The sequence below is a fragment of the Felis catus genome, chromosome C2 (genome assembly GCF_018350175.1).
Source record: "Felis catus isolate Fca126 chromosome C2, F.catus_Fca126_mat1.0, whole genome shotgun sequence".
In the NCBI taxonomy this organism is placed as follows: Eukaryota; Metazoa; Chordata; class Mammalia; order Carnivora; family Felidae; genus Felis; species Felis catus.
Window position 1 is genome coordinate 5,564,111 of NC_058376.1, and position 18,342 is coordinate 5,582,452.

An 18,342-nucleotide genomic window follows, 5' to 3' on the forward strand; every position below is an offset into this window, starting at 1 on the left:
TTGTAAGTATTTTTCTGGTGAAAATTCTTTTAAGGAGAGGAAAGCATACGTGTTTTTGACGTCAATGATCCTATTAACTGTCTCATATTCTATCAGCATTTTGTTAGATTTTTTAGGGTGTTGTACCCCGTTTTACATAATTTATAAATCCCATTGCATTTTCAGATTTCCTGGTTTTCTGCCTTATGGATGTATTTTTAAAATCCTACGTTTGGCTGAATTTTTAGGTTGTGTGTATTAAACTACATCTGGCTCTCTTACTGCAGTAAACTTTGGGAAAGGCATCAATAGCCTCGACAGCTTCAAAACATGGACTAAATTTAAGCACTTAAATAAAAATTAAAGGCTTTTTCATTAAGTTCTAATAGTATCCTTTTATCCTTGCCCAAAAGAACACATTATCCATAAAAACGAATTTTATAATTGGTAAAAACTGAATTTTTAAAGCATACCGTCGACTTTTACAGGAGAAAAAAAAAACATATGATCATTTCAATAAATACTGAAAGGCAGTTGATAATATTCAACATTCAGGCCTGACTTTAAATGAGGGGTGGGGGTAGGGGGAAAGTGGGTGATGGACATGGAGGAGGGCAGTTGTTGGGATGAGCATTGGGTGTTGTAATGGAAACCAAATTGATGATAAATTATATTTTTTAAAAATAATAAAATAAATTAAAATAAAAATAAATAAATAGATAAATAAATAAGCAAAAATAACTTTGTGTAAAACTGGAGTATAGAAATGCTTTAATTTTTTTTTTTCAACGTTTATTTATTTTTGGGACAGAGAGAGACAGAGCATGAATGGGGGAGGGGCAGAGAGAGAGGGAGACACAGAATCGGAGACAGGCTCCAGGCTCTGAACCATCAGCCCTGAGCCTGACGCGGGGCTCGAACTCACGGACCGCGAGATCGTGACCTGGCTGAAGTCGGACGCTTAACCGACTGCGCCACCCAGGCGCCCCTAGAAATGCTTTATAAGACCCAAGTGCTTTGGCAAATGAAGGAGGAAAAGACAGGAAGTCCAATAGATACATAGGCAAAGGATGTAGATGGGCTGTTCACCAAGAAAACAGGTGTAAATTGCCAAAACATGAGGATGTGAAAAGATGCTCAAACTTATCTACAGGCAAAACAAACAAAAAATATCAAAAAAAAATTGTCAAAGCATGCAAATTAAAATAATGATGAAAATCAAAAAGGTCAGTCATGTACATGTGTGAGGAAAAATTAACCCTCAGCCAACACTGATTGAAATGAAATCGACGTGTTTCTTAGGAAGCAGCTTAGCCATACATTTCAACACTAAATGCGCAGAATTCCCCTTCGGGCATTAATCCCAGAGGTTGCCTACCACTCTATTGACTGACTGATAAGTGGAGAGATTCCTTGCAACATGGTCCTTCTTCTTGTGGAGTAAGAAAGACAGAAAGTCAACTAATCATAAAATCATCGTAAGGAGAAATCTTTTAAGAAGGAGTATTGTGGGCTTACTCTATGCCATACCATAGTTAAAGAATTTCAATGCCTACCTCACCTTATTAAGGAGATTCTATATTATCTCCACTTTTACAGGTGGAAGAAACTGAGGAACTGAAAGATTACCTCATTACCTAGTTATTCGGTGTTACTGATGATCTGATGCCTTGCAACAAATTATCCCCAAAAATTAGTGGCATGAGATAATGCACATTTATTACCTCCTATGTCTGGGGGTCTGGAATCTGAGTATGGCTTAGCTGAGTCCTCCTGTTCAAGGTCTCTCCCAGCACTGCAGTTAAGGTGTTGGCCAGTGATGCAGTCATGTCAAGGCTCAGCCTGGGAAGAGTCTCGTCCCCCAAGCCCACTCATGTGGTTGCTGTGTTGTATGGCAGAATGCAGTCATAGACTGTTGGTTGGAGAACACTCTCAAGGGAGCCTCTCCATAGGGTAGCTACATTCCCCACAGTGAGGCCACTAGCCTCAGAGAGGGAGGGATTGAAAGAGAGACCACAGAGGCTCCTGGGTGGCTCAGTCCGTTGAGCAGCCAACTCTTGATTTCAGCTCAGGTCATGATCCCAGGGTTGTGGGATCGAATCCCGCATTGGGCTCCATGCTAAGCACAGAGCCTGCTTAAGATACTCTCCCTCCCCGTGCCCCTCCCCACTCACTCTCTCTAAAAAAAAAAAAAAAAGGAAAGAAAAAAATATACATATGTATATGTAAAGAAGAGAGGTACCTGGGTGGCTCAGTCTGTTAAGTGCCTGACTCTTGATTTCAGCTCAGGTCATGATCTCACGGTGAGTAGGATCAAGCCCCGCCTCAGGCTCTGCACGGACAGCTCAGAGCTTGCTTGGGATACTCTCTGTCTCTCTCTTCCTCTCCCTGTCCCTCTCCTGCTGGTGCTCCCTCTCTCAAAATAAATAAACTTTTAAAAAAAATGTTGGGGGCACCCAGGTGGCTCAGTCAGTTAAGCATCTGACTTCAGCACAGGCCGTGATCTCACGGTTCGTGAGTTCAAGCCCCATGTCAGGCTCTGTGCTGACAGCTCAGAGCCTGGAGCCTGCTTCGGATTCTGTGTCTCCCTCTCTCTCTTCCCCTCCCTAGCTCACACTCGCATTCTCCTCTCTGTGTCAAAAATAAATAAACTTAAAAAAATTTTTTTAATGTTAAAAAAAAAAAGAACAAAGAGAGCCACAATCCTTTGTGATCATAGCTACATCCCCAGTATCTGCCCCACAGTGGGTGCTCAGTAATCAAACAATAAATCCCATTTATGTAAAAATAGAGCACATCTTTATATTCACTTATAAAATATTAGGAAGGGAAAATTATGAGATTGGGGTCTTGAGAAGAAAAAGAGGACATTTACTTACTTACTGTTTGAATTTGGGGCCCAAAATTCTCAGATCCCTAATCTGGGATTCTCATGTTTTATACTATAATAAGTAAACTAACATACCTTTCATTAATTACTTTTCAGAACCAATCACTCATTTACTGGCATGTTCATAATTCATCAAACACTTGTTAAAAATTCTCTGTGAATTTCATGTGAATTAGGTTTCTAATGATCCACATTACACATGTTTCTAAGTTTGCATTTTTTACATTTTGATGATTTCTCTATTCCCCAAGAGCAGACAGATTAGGGGTCAGAATGTTTTTCTTCATTTTGTCTCACTTTAGAAAGTATTCAGAAGCTGATACTGGAGAGAGCAACATGTTGCGATCATGAAAGAAAAGTGCTGTTACTTACATGTTGAAAACTTTCCATCCTTGATTTTGAATGCTTTATGAATGAGACATATTTTTAAAAAATTCTACTTAAAATTACGTTACGATATTTCATGCATCAGCTGTGTGATAAAATACTAACCCAAATGTGTATTATTTGTATATGCTCCTCCTTCCAACTTTGTAGTGATCTTACAGATGTGGGCTTCTTACAAACCAGATGTCAGCCACGTATGGGACGTGAGTCAGATCCTACCCACACCCAGTCTTTCCATTGGATACTATTAGAACACAGGCTGCTTTGTTTGGGTATTTTCTCTGGCTACTTTTGTGCCTCATTGGCAGAAGTATGTAGTTCTATAACAGTGTGGCCTGCAAAGCCTACAACATTTATTATTTGGCCCTTTTGGAAAATGATTTCCTAGTATTGTCTGAAAAAATTGAGAATTTTGATCCATGAACATTTCTTTCAGTCTTCATTAATTGTTAGCAAGAACTTTTATAGTTTTCAGGGAGCAAGTCTTGCACATATCTTATTTAATGAATTTCTTAGCATTTCATGTTTTGATGCAAATGTATCATTTTTTTAAATTTCAATTTCCAATTGCTTTTTACTAATACATTTATAAACAAAATTAACTTTGAGTTGTGTATATCGATGTATCCCATGACATCCCTAAACTCACTATGTTTCTAGCAACTTTTTGGTAAGTTCTTTTTTATTAAGTATGACTTGTCATAGGTTTTTTTTGAGAAACCTTTATCAGGTTAGTTCATTGTCTTCCTAGTTTGTTATGAGATTTTATCAGGATGTTGAATTCTGTGAAAAACATTTTTTTTTGTATCTACTCTATTTCTGTTTTTGTATGTTGAAGTAGTGAGTTTCTTTCATTGGCTAATTCCTGAATTCAAACCAACCTTGCATTCCTGGAGTAAATCTCACTTGGTCATAATACATTGTTGTTTGTATGTTGATATACCTGATTTGGTAATGTTTGGTTAAGGATTTTTATGTCTGTGTCCATTAGGGATATTGGTCTCTAGTTCTCTTTTCTCTTAAGATTCTTGTCTGACTTTGGTATCAGGATAATTCTGTGTAAAATTGGTTTTATTTCTTCTTTAATTATAGGTAATATTTACTAGTGAAGCTTCCTGGGTTTTGGGTGTTATTTGTGGAAGGTTTTTAACTATAAATTAAATTTATTTATAGATATGACTATTAGATCTGCCTCCTTTTTCTTGAGCGATCCTTGATAGTTTGTGTCTTTCAAGAAATTATTTAATCTAAGTTGTCAAATTCATTGGCACAAAGTTATTCCTAATATTTTGCTATTATGCTTTTAATTAAAGTGGAGGCTATCTTTAGGCTATTAAAGGCTATTAAAAGATATCTTTTAGCTATCTTTAGGCTATTAAAGTGATGGTTATCTTTTTATGGTTATTTGTAACTTGTGTCTTCTGTCTTCTACATCAGTCCTAGAGGCTCACCTACTATGTTTTTTTCCAAAGAGCTAGCTTTTGGTTTTACTGATTTTTTTTTATCTCTTGTTTTTCTGTTTTGTATTTCACTGATTTGAGTTTTCCTCCTTATTATTTCCTTCCTTCTTTGTACTTTGGGTTTTTCTTGCCCTTCTTGTAGTAGCTTCTTAAGGTGGGTGCTTAGATAGTTGATTGGTGACCTTCTTCCTCTTCTAATACAGTAATTTAATGCTACACACTTCTAAGTTTTGCTTTTATCTGTATCTCACAAATAATGATATGGTGTTTTTATATTCATATGTATATATTCTTATTACTCTGGTGATTTCTTCTTTGACTCATGAGTTATTTAGACATGTATCATTTAATTTTCAAATATTTGGGGTTTTTTTTTCCAGATGTATTTGTGTTATTGTTTTCAATTTTCGTTTTGCTGTGGAAATAGAACATAACATGTGTTATTTTTATCTTATAACATCTGCTGAAATTTGTATTATGGCTAACAGTATTGTCCCTTTTATTAAGTGTCAAATGTGCCCTCAAAATCAGTATGTATTCTGCTATTTAGGGTGCAGAGTTCTGTAAATGTCAGTTAAGTCAAATTGATTAATAGTGGTATTAAAGTTTTCCATATTTCAAATCTCATTTCCTCTGCCCCCCCTTTCTTTTCCTTTTGAGACTATAATTTTCAGTGTTAGAATATTTGATGTAATTTCAGAATTCCAGGATAACCTATTTCATATTTTCCACTTTCGCACTTTTTTTTTTAACTTTGGATGTTTTCCACTGACCTAGGTTTAAATTCACTAATTTTTTTCCTCTTTCTAACCTGCTGAGTAGCTTGTTTAAAGATTTATTCATCTCTTACATTGTGCTATTTTTTTATCATTTTGTCTTTCTTATAGTTTAATGGTTTTAATATTGCTTCTGAACCCGCCCCCCCCCCGTTTATGGATATTAATCATAATTATTGTAAAGTCCCTGTGGAAGAGCTCCCCTACCATAGTTATGTCGATATTTTTTTTTCTGGTCCTTTTTTCTTGCTTTTTTGTGTGTCTCGTAATATTTTATTGAGTATGGCCCTGGTGCATAAAAGGAAAGAAAAGTAGAGATTGCGGGAGGTTATACTTACTTCCAGTCCTTGTTATCTGCTTTTATGCCGAGGTCCTGGTCCCCCCATCCTCTGCCAGAGATGGGATTATTTATCTCCTTGTGGGGCTTCTAACTTTTTGTAACTAATTTCACTTAGTTGTCTGTGACTTCGACTTTCTAAGCGACTCAGAGAACAGTATGATTTTGTAGATGAACAGCCTCTCTTTTTTGTTGTTAGAATGGAAGCGACATTCCTTCGTGTCTCTCTCCATCGTCAGCAGAAATGGAAATCTATTCTTTTAATTGAAGTCTTCATATGTCCTCTGTGGCAGTTCTGTGTTGGTAGCAGCCACCTGTTGTGGGGATTCTGCTTGTCCTTCTTGTTCGGTGTGAAATGTCCCCTCGGTACATTATGAATTTCCCTGGTCTCTTTTGGTGGGGCTGGGTCACCTGATCTAGACATGAGGGAAGGGAGGGCACAGCCACGGTCTCTGCCACTGTGAGCTAAGGAGTACCAATAGATAAGTGATCAGTTTGGCACGGAGATAGCGTGAGAAAGTGTGTCCCTTCTCGTGTCCCCAGATGCAAAGCCTGAAGTTCCCTGCAGGTGGGGTATGGTGACAGTGCAACAGTGTGCATGTTCAGCTCCCACGAAGGATCTGGGGCCATGGAGACCAGCATGGGGCTCACGCTGTGGGCTTTCTCCAGGAAGATGGAATTGGTCCTCACCACTGGGTCCTCTCCCCAAATCCTCAGACTCAGGTCACACAGTAGGGAAGCTCTACCAGCTTATCAAGGCTTAGATCACACTCTCCCAGTCTCACCCAGGGCCCCTTGCACAGGGATAAGCAACATAGCAAGTTAATCCAAACCGCCGTCTTCCCGGAAATCTCCCTAGACCACCCTTGGTCTTGCTTTTTATTATTTCTAAAAGATACTTTTTTTTCAGAACAGTTTCGTAAGGATCTTCCATATGAGTCATGTCACACCTCTGTCCACGGCACATGTCATCGGTGGCATTTTCTCCTTGAACGCCATACTCTGAGGAGAGAGGTGGTTTAATTCTGTGCGGTCTTACTGGCGCCATCTGACTTATTTATTTAAATGACATTAAGTGATACTAACGTGCACGTGTGTCTAGACTGCAGCGTGACTGTGCTTAGAAGAGAAACCTGCGATACTTGTATTCTCTTTGTAGACTCACCGCAAGCAAAGTCTTCAAATGCCCTGTCCCTGGAACATCCCTTGTTTACATTCATAGTAATTCCCTGGGAACACAAGGCTTCTATTTGGTCTCAGGAGAGACGTCTACTCCTGTGCTGTTCCACTGTGATGTCTTTGAATAATTTATCAGCTACTTAACACTCATCAAATTTGGCTTTTTGTGTAGAAACGACCTGTAACAGTCTCTTACTCTCTATCTCAGAGTCTGAAGCAGTGTCATTTTAAATAAATGTGCTTCTCTCCAAACAAGAATTTACATGTTGGGGGGAAAAAATTCCGCGTATCCCACGACTGCCCTCTAGATGTTAAATACCCCTCACTTCTCTATACTAAGTTGTGTGAACTTGAACTCACTGTCTCCCCTTGTGGGTTTCTGTTGGCATCATTCTTCCTCCTTCTTGTTCTACTCCAGGTGCTGGGGTTCCCCAGTTCCAACCAATTGCCCTGAATGGCCGAATTCAGGTTCTGAGCAACGGGTCCTTGTTGATCAAGCACGTCGTGGAGGAAGACAGCGGCTACTACCTGTGCAAGGTCAGCAACGATGTGGGTGCAGACGTCAGCAAGTCCATGTACCTCACGGTGAAAAGTAAGGAAGAAGAATGCTTTGTTTTACCTAAATAGGTCTTTTTGTGCTTAAATTTGCCATTGTCTCCGCACACATCTGTTTAAAACAAAACAAAACAAAATGTTGGTTGGCTACAGCTGAGGTTTGAGGTTTTGCTCGCCTGGGACACGACCGAAGAGGAGGGCAAAAATCCAGCCGGTTGCAATAGCCTGACCGTGTGCCCGGTGTCTGGGGCCACATGCTCGTGTCCCTTGGGTTCCCTTGGCCATGCATACCTAGCAGGTGAGTGGGCCTCTGCCTTTAGTGCCCACATTTCTATTCTGCTGATTTTACTGCGGAAAAGCCTAGCGTATGGTCTTGTATGTGCTCTTTTCAGACGTCTGTTTCCACACATTTTATGATTTTCAAGCTGGCTTGTCCCTAGGTTTCCTTTTAGAGATCCTTATGAAATCAAGCAGCCGGAAACCTCATTACCAAAGACACACAACTACAAGACAGGAACATGTAACACCCTGTCTAGGGTCCATGTTGCTGACCCGTTTTATAGGGGAGGGCAACTTATAATGAGATTATTTTTCTACTTAGGTAAGTAAACCACCAAAGGAAGGACATAAAACGGGCCAACTTTTGTAAAGTTGCTGCTTTTTAGCAAATGGTTGGGCGCCTAGTTTACAGCGAATTACTTATGTCTTTGTCCATTTGTGCAATTTTCTGTTAGATAAATTGTGATCTCTTCCAGATAAGGCTTTGATCAGCCTTTCTCTTTTTTATTTTAATTGTGTTCTCGGTAGGCTGGAAAAGACCTCTACCGTATCACTCATTAGAGGGATTGAATTTAAAAGTGAATCTCAGTGGGTCTTATGTATATGTGTGTGTGAGAGAGAGATATTTAAGCTGACTGCACAAATACTAGTATCCGCCCTATTTCACTCAGAATTTATTCTAGTCCATTATTTCCAACGTAACGCTGAAAATATCAAGCTATTTATTTGCTATACTTTTATACCATGAAAAATTACAGTTTGAAATAGGGTTGCTTTAAAATATGTTTTGTAGATATCCAATACATAAATTTGATTCTAAATTTTATACTCTGGAGGAACTGATTTGCAAGAATCTGAAGACAAATTGTCGTTTCATATAAATCCAAAGTTGAAAGGATAACTTAAAAAAGTATAGATTGATGATATTTGAAGGAAACCCAAGAGCTGAAGACCAATGTTGGCCAATATTGATCCATCTTTCCCCAATAAGAGAAATATATTTTTTAATTTGATTATATTTAATAGAATATGTTTGATTCTAAATTTGATTATATTTTGCCACTTTGAAATATTTTAAAATTATAAAAATTCCGCAAGTCTATATCTATGCTGTAATAGATACAGGGCCCTGTGAAGGATGTGAATACTTCATCCATGGACTTATGTTTTGGAAGAGGAGATAACAAGGAAGTATATAGAGCTTACTAATATTAATGCAAGATGGAGAGTAATATAACATGTGCCATAGTTGTACCTTTCAGAGGAGGATATAACTTTCATTTTGCGGGGACTAAGGAGCATTTCATGGAGAAAAAGTCTTTTAAGTGGGTGGAATTTAAAGATACAAAAGCTGGTTTTCCCCAGATTTCCTCTCTACACACCTTTGATGCTCTTAGTGTGGGGCATGGGAGAGGACCACGGAGATGTCTTTCTGCCCTTAGCGACCTTTCTTTCTTGTGGGTTGATGGGGAATGGGTGTATACAACTGCCATCCAGTGGAATACACTGGAAAAGAGTTCCAAACACAAAGGCGCGCAGATGAGGGCGTGATTGACATTTGTGTGTAGGGCCAGCGACTGCACAGTGACAACACGTGGATTTAAGTTCAGTCTTAGACGATGCAGTGGGTATCAACAGGTACAATCCTTGAGGGTGAATAGGGACGCTTGAGGAAGAGGGAACAGAGAGCAGAGAGAAGAAATTAAAACTCCCAAGGCAGGAGGTAAACTCTGTCCGCGTGTTGTACCCTGTACATGGAGGGGGTTAGACAGGGAAACGTTTAAAGTGAGCAAATGTCAAACAGAAATGGTTCTTAGAGGTGGCCAAGTTTAGATTCTCTCAAACCATACAAACTATTAGCAGAGAGATGCTTTTAGGTAACAGTTAATTCTACCAGTTTTTAGCCCTTGGTGGGTTTATAAATGTGTTCAGTTTCAAGTGTCTGGTATATTTAACCCTTTAATATCATACTATTTGAATTCTGGAAAGTAAAAAGAATAATTTAAGAAAGCTATAGAAGCACAAAGACAGGAGATATACAACAAATAGAGGTGTTACTCAAATGATACCATTAAAAAAAAAAACAGTAACAACAAAGAGGGATAACTTCGCTTTTTCTGTGTGTATTTGTGTGACCAGACTACTTAGTGGATTAAAATGGACTTGTGGAGGCAGCACACAGCAATGCAAATCTGCTGCTTGGTATTACCTATTTTACCATGAAAATAGGGAGGAAGGGGGCACCTGGGTGGCTCAGTCAGTTGAGCATCAGACTTTGGCTCAGGTCATGATGTCACGGTTTGTGAGCTCGAGCCCCGCGTCAGGCTCTCTGCTGTCAGCACAGAGCCCGCTTAGGAACCTCTGTCCCCCCTCTCTCTGCACTTCCCCTGCTCGCTCTCTCTCTCTCTTAAAGATAAAAAAAAATAAACATTAAAAAAAGGAAAGAAAATAGGAAGTTTGAGCACAGAGCACACCCTGGCTGACTTTATGCCCCTATGAATGGTAACATGTTTTATTGTTACTTCTGTAGAGGACAGAAGGGGAGCACTAAGCTGTAGACACACACCCACATGCACATGTGCACTTACAGTGTGTGCACAGCAAACCCAGATGCCTTCCAGGTAGAGGCAAGAAGAGAAAGAACCATCATCCCATTCTCTTTTATTTTAATCTCTTAACATGGCCCTAAACATGGCATGCAGCCACACCCATGTACACACACACACACACACACACACACACACACACACACACTGCATTCCATACAAACACAGAAAAATCATCCCAAATGAACTAAAGCTACCTATTCAAACTGCAGCCAGGAGAGGAATGAGAGCATAACAGGGACACTACTGGCCCATCCCTGGGAAAACCATTGCATGGTATCGCCAAAAAAAAAGGAACAAAGCGTCCTCCCCCTCTCCCCCAAACAGCTGATTCCAATATTGCACACACTAAAGAATTTCTCTGTATTGTTGGAATTGATTCCATAAAAGTGGTAACAAGTTTCCTTTGAGGTGGTAACCGCTGTTTTGACAACCTTCATTCAGTTCTGTCCCCTAAATGAAGACCGTCTTGGGGAAACACAAGGAATCCTACATTCTGGGTCAAAATTAGGAAAGTCCTCAAAGCCTGTGTGCCGTGGACATGGAGGGCTGAAGTGTCATGTAATTAACAGGGAGCCCAGGGTAGGGTGAAGAGCCCCCCCACCCCCGAGGTTGCAGCCCAAACAATCTGGTCCTTCTGGTTCTCCACTTCTCATTAGTGATCTCAAACTGCTTTACTTCTCTGACCCTGTAAACTAAGAAGAATCACACCTTTCCTGGGGAGGGGGGGGTATGAAAATTAAATGGGGTAATGTATGTGAAGATACACTGTAAATCAGAAAGCACTCTATGCACGGATCTACCACATACACATAGCAGGTGATCCTGCTGGTTCGAGAGAAAAAAATCGTAGATGCTGATGGTGCTGCACACTGGAATACTTCCAGAAAATCATTCTGAACAGGAAAATTAAAAGGTTGTAGGGTAGGAAGAGGAAGAGGAAACCTGACTTCCAAGATCCAGGCAGGGGGTACTTTCACTGTCCCTGTGATGCTGACCCATGGGGGTGGTGCCTTTGGAAACTCTTATTCCTGACTCCAGCTGTTTATGAATCATCAATAAAATGTTTGGGGATTTCAAACTGAAAAAAAAATTTTGGGGGGTAGAAAGGAAATTTCACGGCTTTAAATAAAAATTTTACGTACTCTCTCATTTTTATAATTCGTATTTTTAAAAAGTGGGCTGCAAATATTTCTAAATGTAATAGGACAGAACTTTCTGCCCGATCAAGCAACGTCAGGAAATTAAGGTGGCTTCTTGGACAATAGTCTGGATTCCCAGGATGGCTGGTGCTGGTTTTATACACATTTTAAGTACCTGAACTCTCCCAACAGCGCCGGTTGCCAGGGGCTCACTGGGGACGCGAGAACCGTGCACTGGCTGAGCGAGCCTGTTGTCTGGGAAGTTCTTTCACTCGGGTGCTTTCAAAAACCACTACTACACTAGCAGAGCAATTTGATGGTGAACCCCCACCCCCACCCCACCACACACACACACACACACACACACACACACACACACACACGTGTGTTTTTGACATCAGACACATGGAGGCTGTGGGCAGAGATGAGGCAACCAAGCTTGGATGAACCGTCAGGGACAGCGACCAGTGGGATAGAAAAATAACCCTTCAAATCCTTCAGGTTTGTTGGTCTTGCTGTTTCTGGAACCACATTATTCATTATTATCCCAATCACAGCTTAGCTTTGACCAAAACGCGTGCCCGGAATAGGGACCCGAAACACCAAATGTTGTTGAGGACTTCGGCAGAAAAGACAGAGGGACCAGGCTGTCCTTTCCATCTGATTCTACTTTCCAGACTTTCTGTTTGGCCTCTGGTGACAACGCTGCACCCTCGCCCCAGGCCCACGGGGGCGCTGCAGAGCGTCTCCATTTCCAGACCTTGTGCTGGGAGATCTGGTTGGTTCTAGTAAGAAAAGAGCTGCCCCAGACCTCTGGATCTCTCAAGGGGATGAGTCGTTGTCCCGAATGTCTCTCCCAGGTGCCAGAATTACGTCCTCCCCTCCCCACTTTCGCCTCTGGGCCCGCATGCTCCCTGGAACTGATCTCTGTATGGATCTGAGGCCCCGATGCACAAACAGCTCCTCTTCTGTCACTGCCTGCAGCATGAAAGAACATCCCTTACCAAACAGGAGCAGGGTGCTGCCCGGAGAGGTGGTTGCTCTCCGGATCCAGTGATGCCACTGCCTCTCAGAGCCAACCCGCAGGATGTGGTGGGGCCTTGGTCCCCAAGCCTCCCTCGGGCTCAGCCCAGGCAGGTCCCTGGGTATCATGCACACATCTCTTTTTCCTCCAGGATTCGGGCACGTAGGCCTTGCAGCTCATGTACACTCACTGTCAGCTTTGGTCAGTCTGCTGGACCTTGGCCATGATATTTCTGGATAGACCTTGGTGATGTGATAGGATCTAGGCCACTCAAGTCCTGCCTTTGCTGGGGAGGATATGTTGGGGGTGGTGTTCAAGAATCTACCGCCATCTCCGAGAATCCGTATCTACCCCTGGGTAGTGCATTCAACTTCTGTGACTTCCTACCCTCACACTGTGTCCCCACCGATCTTTACCCTACACCTCGTTAGCTAAATAAAAATCCCCTCTAGTCTTTGCGATTGCTCTGTGAGACTCCTAAAAGAAGGAGCAGGGCCCCCAGCTGGCCCTCTGTGAGGCTGTGATGGCCTTAATAATTCCTATAAAATGTTTTCCAGGCCCCTCACAGTCACTTTGACAGGACACCCTTTCCTCTAAAAGCAAAATAAGGTTTGTTTTCAGGCTGCTTTGTTCTTAACAGAGCAAGAGAGGACAGTTTTGAATATATAGAATTACCAAATTATAATTTTTTTGTTTCCTAATGTGCCAAGATAGCTGAGTGGGTCCAATACTGTTTTCCCTGATATTTTAATTCAGGAGCTTCTAAATTTTTTTTTAACATTTATTCACTTTTGAGAGACAGAGAGAGGCAGAGCATGAGCAGGGGAGGGGGAGAGAGAGTGAGACACAGAATCGTAAGCAGGCTCCAGGCTCCGAGCTGTTTGTCAGCACAGAGCCCGATGTGGGGCTCGAACTCACAAACTGCGAGGTCATGACCTGAGCTGAAGTCAGACGCTCAACCGCCTTAGTCACCCAGGTGCCCCTTAATTCAGGAGCTTCTAAATCACACTTTGACTCATGGGCCCCTGTAGGCAGATCCCGTGAGGTTCTGGGACCCCTTGATATCAGGTGCAAACATGTGTGTTTTTTTGCTGAGGGGAAACACTGTGGCCTTCATGATTCCCTCAAAGGGATGCATGATGCAAGAAGATCAAGAACCACTGTTCTGGAAAAATCACACCCTGGATGGTCTTGTGTATTTTCCTTGCAGTGTCTCTCGGAGCATTGGACTGGAAGCAGCCAGGCACACAATGAGAGGTTGGAAGGGGCTAAGGAGGAGTAAGCAGCCCTGAGTCAGGCAGCAGCCTGGGTTCTGTTGAAAACTAGGATTTTCTATTTCACTACCTTTGCTTCATGTCCACACTCTTACCGCGGCCTTACGCCACATGTGACGTAAATGAATCAAAGCGATGTAACTCTGTGGTTGCCAGTCAGGCTTGAAGCTCACACAGCCTGGGCTCCCTCTCTCCAAGCCTCCGTAGATTAAGTCACAGAAAATACGTCTCTCGTGGGATCCCTATAAGGCTGACATGACCCATCACTGAAGCACTCAGTAAAAATTCCTGACATGGTTGTTGCAGAGCAATGGCGGCTACTGTTGTGGTTGATGTTAGGGGTGTTATTATAATTATCATCATCATTCCTGAATTGCAGCTTATGACTCCCCCCAAACAAGCCACATTAGTGTCTGTTATAGAGTATGAGGTGTCCCTGACTGAAAAACATCCAGGTGACACATTTCCATGACTTTAGAGTCCGCCAGCCCCCACTCCGATGTATTCTACATGTATGCACACACTCATATCCCTCACCCTTCCCTTTTCTGGTCCAGCTGTCAAAAATATCCACACTTTTCATGGGAATGCCTGGGTGCAGGAGCAGAGGATGGGAAGGGGCATGGGAAAGTAAGAATGGAAAAGGGGGGGCCACTTGTCAGCCAGTGGACGACGCTCCACGGCTGTAATTGCCAATGGTGGATGGCGGCTCCTTCCAGGGAGAGCGTCTTGTACTCCACATAAACATTTGCATTTCACTTCTTTTTTTTTTTTTTTAAATTTTTTTTTCAACGTTTTTTATTTTTTTATTTTTGGGACAGAGAGAAACAGAGCATGAACAGGGGAGGGGCAGAGAGAGAGGGAGACACAGCATCGGAAACAGGCTCCAGGCTCCGAGCCATCAGCCCAGAGCCTGACGCGGGGCTCGAACTCACGGACGGCAAGATCGTGACCTGGCTGAAGTCGGACGCTTAACCGACTGCGCCACCCAGGCGCCCCTGCATTTCACTTCTTAAATGAGCCTGGAATTCTACCAGCTGAAGATTCTTGGGGGTTAATAAGGAATTCGTAAAATGGGAAGACTAAATCACTGTAATTTGTTGCCAGCTCCAATTTCAGCCTCGTCTCTCAGTGTTAAGTGTTGAATTGTGTGCCCCCAAAATTCATATATTGAAGTCCTGACCCCTAGTATCTTAGAATGTGACCTTATTTGGAAATGGCGTCCTTGCAGATGAAATTAGTTAAAATGAGATTTTATTAGAGTAAGGTGGCCTTTAATCTAATATGACTGATGTCCTTATAAAAAGGGAAATTTTGGAACTAGTCATGAGGGCACAGGGTCATGTGAAGACAGAGACAGAGACAGGAGAATGCTGCCACCAGCAAAGGGAAACTGGAAGAGAAAAAGAAGGATATTCCCCTAGAGTCTTCAGAGGGAGAACAATCCTACCAACACTTTGATTTCAGACTTGGGGCCTCCCGAGCTGTGATAGAATACATTTCTGTTGTTTTAGGCCACCCAGTTGGTGGTGCTTTGTTGTGGCAGGCCTGGAACACGAATGCACACAGTGATAACAGAGATCTTCTGTAGAGTCTTGTGTTTGAGAGAAGCGCACTATAACTACATCACCTGCTCCAGCAGGTAAATCCTAATCTGTCTAAACCCATGGATATGAACTCTAGTCTGAAGAAACCACGAGCAGCCTATTCCCTTTGGACATAATTGGTTTAAAGATGGGCATGAGACCCAGTTTGGGCCAACAAAATGTAAGAAGAGACCTTCTGGAAAAGATTTCCTTATTCTTAATAGGCAACTGTGCCAGAGATGCTCATCTCTTCTGATTCTTGGCCCCGCCTGGAGGTGACACCTTGATCTGTGGCAGCCATTTTGGTATTGTTCCCAGGATACAACCAATACCTAGAAGAAGGTAGCATTAAGAAAAGAGGAAAAGTGGAGTTTTACCCCTACTGTACTGCATCTTGAATCCTCTGAACTCATAGTTGTAGAAGACTAATTACTTGGTTGCCTTTCTGTCTAAACCAATGTGGGTCAAGGCCTTCTTGTTTGCAACTGGAGACATCCCAGCACAATAGGTAAGGAGACAGCATCCTCAGAAATTCCTGGGACTCAGCCATGCTTCTCTCCTCAACAGTCGGGCTGAAATAAACACCTCTGAGGGACTGGGGTGTTTTATTTGAGTTGAGGAACTATTATAGGGACTCATAAAGCCTGATGCTTTGGGTCGGGGTAGAACAGGTCTGAGGGAAGAATGGCATTGGAGGGTCAAGGACAGCATGCAGGTCTGGGGAACATCTGGTGTCCCCGTAGCAGGGAGGCCAGTGCCTGGTGGAGGGAGACTGAGAAAAACAAAAAGGATTTTTAAAAATGTTTCTCAGGATGGTACTCTTCCGAGGCGAGGCGAGTGTATTTTTTTCTTTTATTTAGTTGCTTCCTCTTCCTCCTCCTTTTGTTTAGAGGCTCCCTTCTACCCAGCAGCTGAGAAGTTATGTGTTGCCTCTTTGGGGTAATCTCAGCTCTTTCGGGGTTTCTTGGTTGATTAAGATCCTTCTTCCCCCACGGCCTTCTGTGGGTGTTGGCATCAGTCTTCTGAGTCCTCAGTTAGCTGTCACCCTCCATGCCGGCACCCACTGAGATGCCTTTATTCCCATCTGGCCCTGGGCCATGGGGTCGCTGCCTAGCTGCCCCCTTAGGTCCTCTGGCTGCCCCTTGTCCTTTCTGCCCACTCGTCTGGTCGGCAGTATTCACTGGGCTCCTGCTAGCCTCCAGGACTGTTCTAGACACTGCACATTGGACGAACAAGACACAACCAGTTTACATCTCCATGGAGAGAATGACATGTGCATCGGTATTTAGCATAAAGCCTGGCAGAGAACAGAATGAAGGAAATGGGTTGTGTGTGTGTGCTTGGAGAGAACATTCCAGATGATGGAGTAGCAAGTGCAAAGGCTCGAGGTAGAAATTGGTTATTTTTGCAGAGCAGCAAGGAGACCATGTGCTTGGAGTACAAGGTACATGGCGGGGCCAAGACACCTGGGCAGGGGCTGGATCCACAGTCAAACTTTGAACTTTATTTCAATGATGATGAGACACCATTGGAGGATTTTGAGCAGAGGAAAAGTATCATGACAATAATATTCTCATTCTGACACCCACACTCAAAATTCTTTATTACATCTGACTTATGGGAGGAGCGCAGAGAGGCAGGAGAGCCAGCCAGAAGAGCAGGTGGCAGTCTTGTGACAGTCCCAGGAGACTGGGGGTTTGCGTCTGTCTCTGGGTCTCAGGGATTCTGCTTCCCATGGCCTGTGGTTAGAAAGGCCACCTTTTAGAAACCCAGAGAGATCCCTCCGGCCCCCATGCTGAGCTGGTGGAGCCCAGAGCTCCTTGATGGGACCGTCCCCAGTGGCCAGCTCCTTCAGCTCCACCACCACTCATTTTCCTAGTGCGCTAATCTCTGCAATCCTTCTAGCAATGTGGCTTTAATTTCTGGCTTGCTATGCTGATAAGAAGAGGCAGTTCTCCCGGCGTCCACTTGGCCTTTCCTATCATAATAGCCCTCACTCAGCAGTTTGAGAACCATGTGGGCATTCTGCCAGTTACCAAGTGACACATTCTGGAACGGGGGAAATAACCACAGGATGGGTTTGAAGATTCATTGGGTCCACTGGAAACCAGACCTATGCCTGAATGTATTGCCCCCTGACCTATAGAAGCCCCTGACTGGGGGACCAGGGTAGTGTTTTGGTTCTCCAAGAATTAGAGTCAGGTCAGGGTTACCACCCCCATACTTGATGGGTCATTTTTCTCTGGCCGCTTTTAAGATTTTCTCTCTCTTGGGATTTCAGAGTTTGACCGTAATGTACCTATATGTCGTCTCCTTTGTACTTATGTTGGTTTGGATGGAGGAGCTGGTAGAATCTTTAAACCTGAGAAGTTTTCAACCATTAGTTCTTCACATGATTTTGTTGTCGTCGTTTTATTCTCTCTTAGGTCTCATTCTAGGACACATATGCTAGTCCATTGGATACGGCCCCAGGACTAAGGTTTCTGATACTTCTGACACATGTTTCTTCAGTCTTTTCCCTCTGTCATCAAATTGCCTATTTTTAAATCTATTTTTATCATTACTGACACTTTCTCCAGCTGTCTCCAGTGTGCATTAAGCTCATGCACTGAAGTTTTCATTTTAGTTAGTGTACTCTTCAGTTCAAGGATTTTATTTGGTTCCTTTTTTATATTCTCTATTTTTTTGCTCAATTTCCAATCTGTCTACTCATTATGCACATGTATTAAGTTACAGCATCAGCCATATTTACAACAGCTGCTCCAATCCTTGTTTGCTATTTGCAACATCTGAGTGCTTTTATGGTCAGTTTCTATTGATGGCTTCTGTTTCATAGAGAACACATTTTACCTGTGATTTTACATGTGT

General features: G+C 42.6%; 1 protein-coding gene across 2 annotated transcripts in view; it reads left to right on the plus strand.

The window, feature by feature from the left end:
* Positions 1-18,342, plus strand: part of DSCAM (DS cell adhesion molecule) — a 706,002-nt gene that overhangs the window by 526,497 nt on the left and 161,163 nt on the right. For both annotated transcript variants that reach the window (XM_045036594.1, XM_045036595.1), the window contains exon 11: positions 7,427-7,600. In XM_045036594.1, the coding sequence (XP_044892529.1) occupies positions 7,427-7,600 (174 nt within the window). The remainder of the gene's footprint in view (positions 1-7,426; positions 7,601-18,342) is intronic.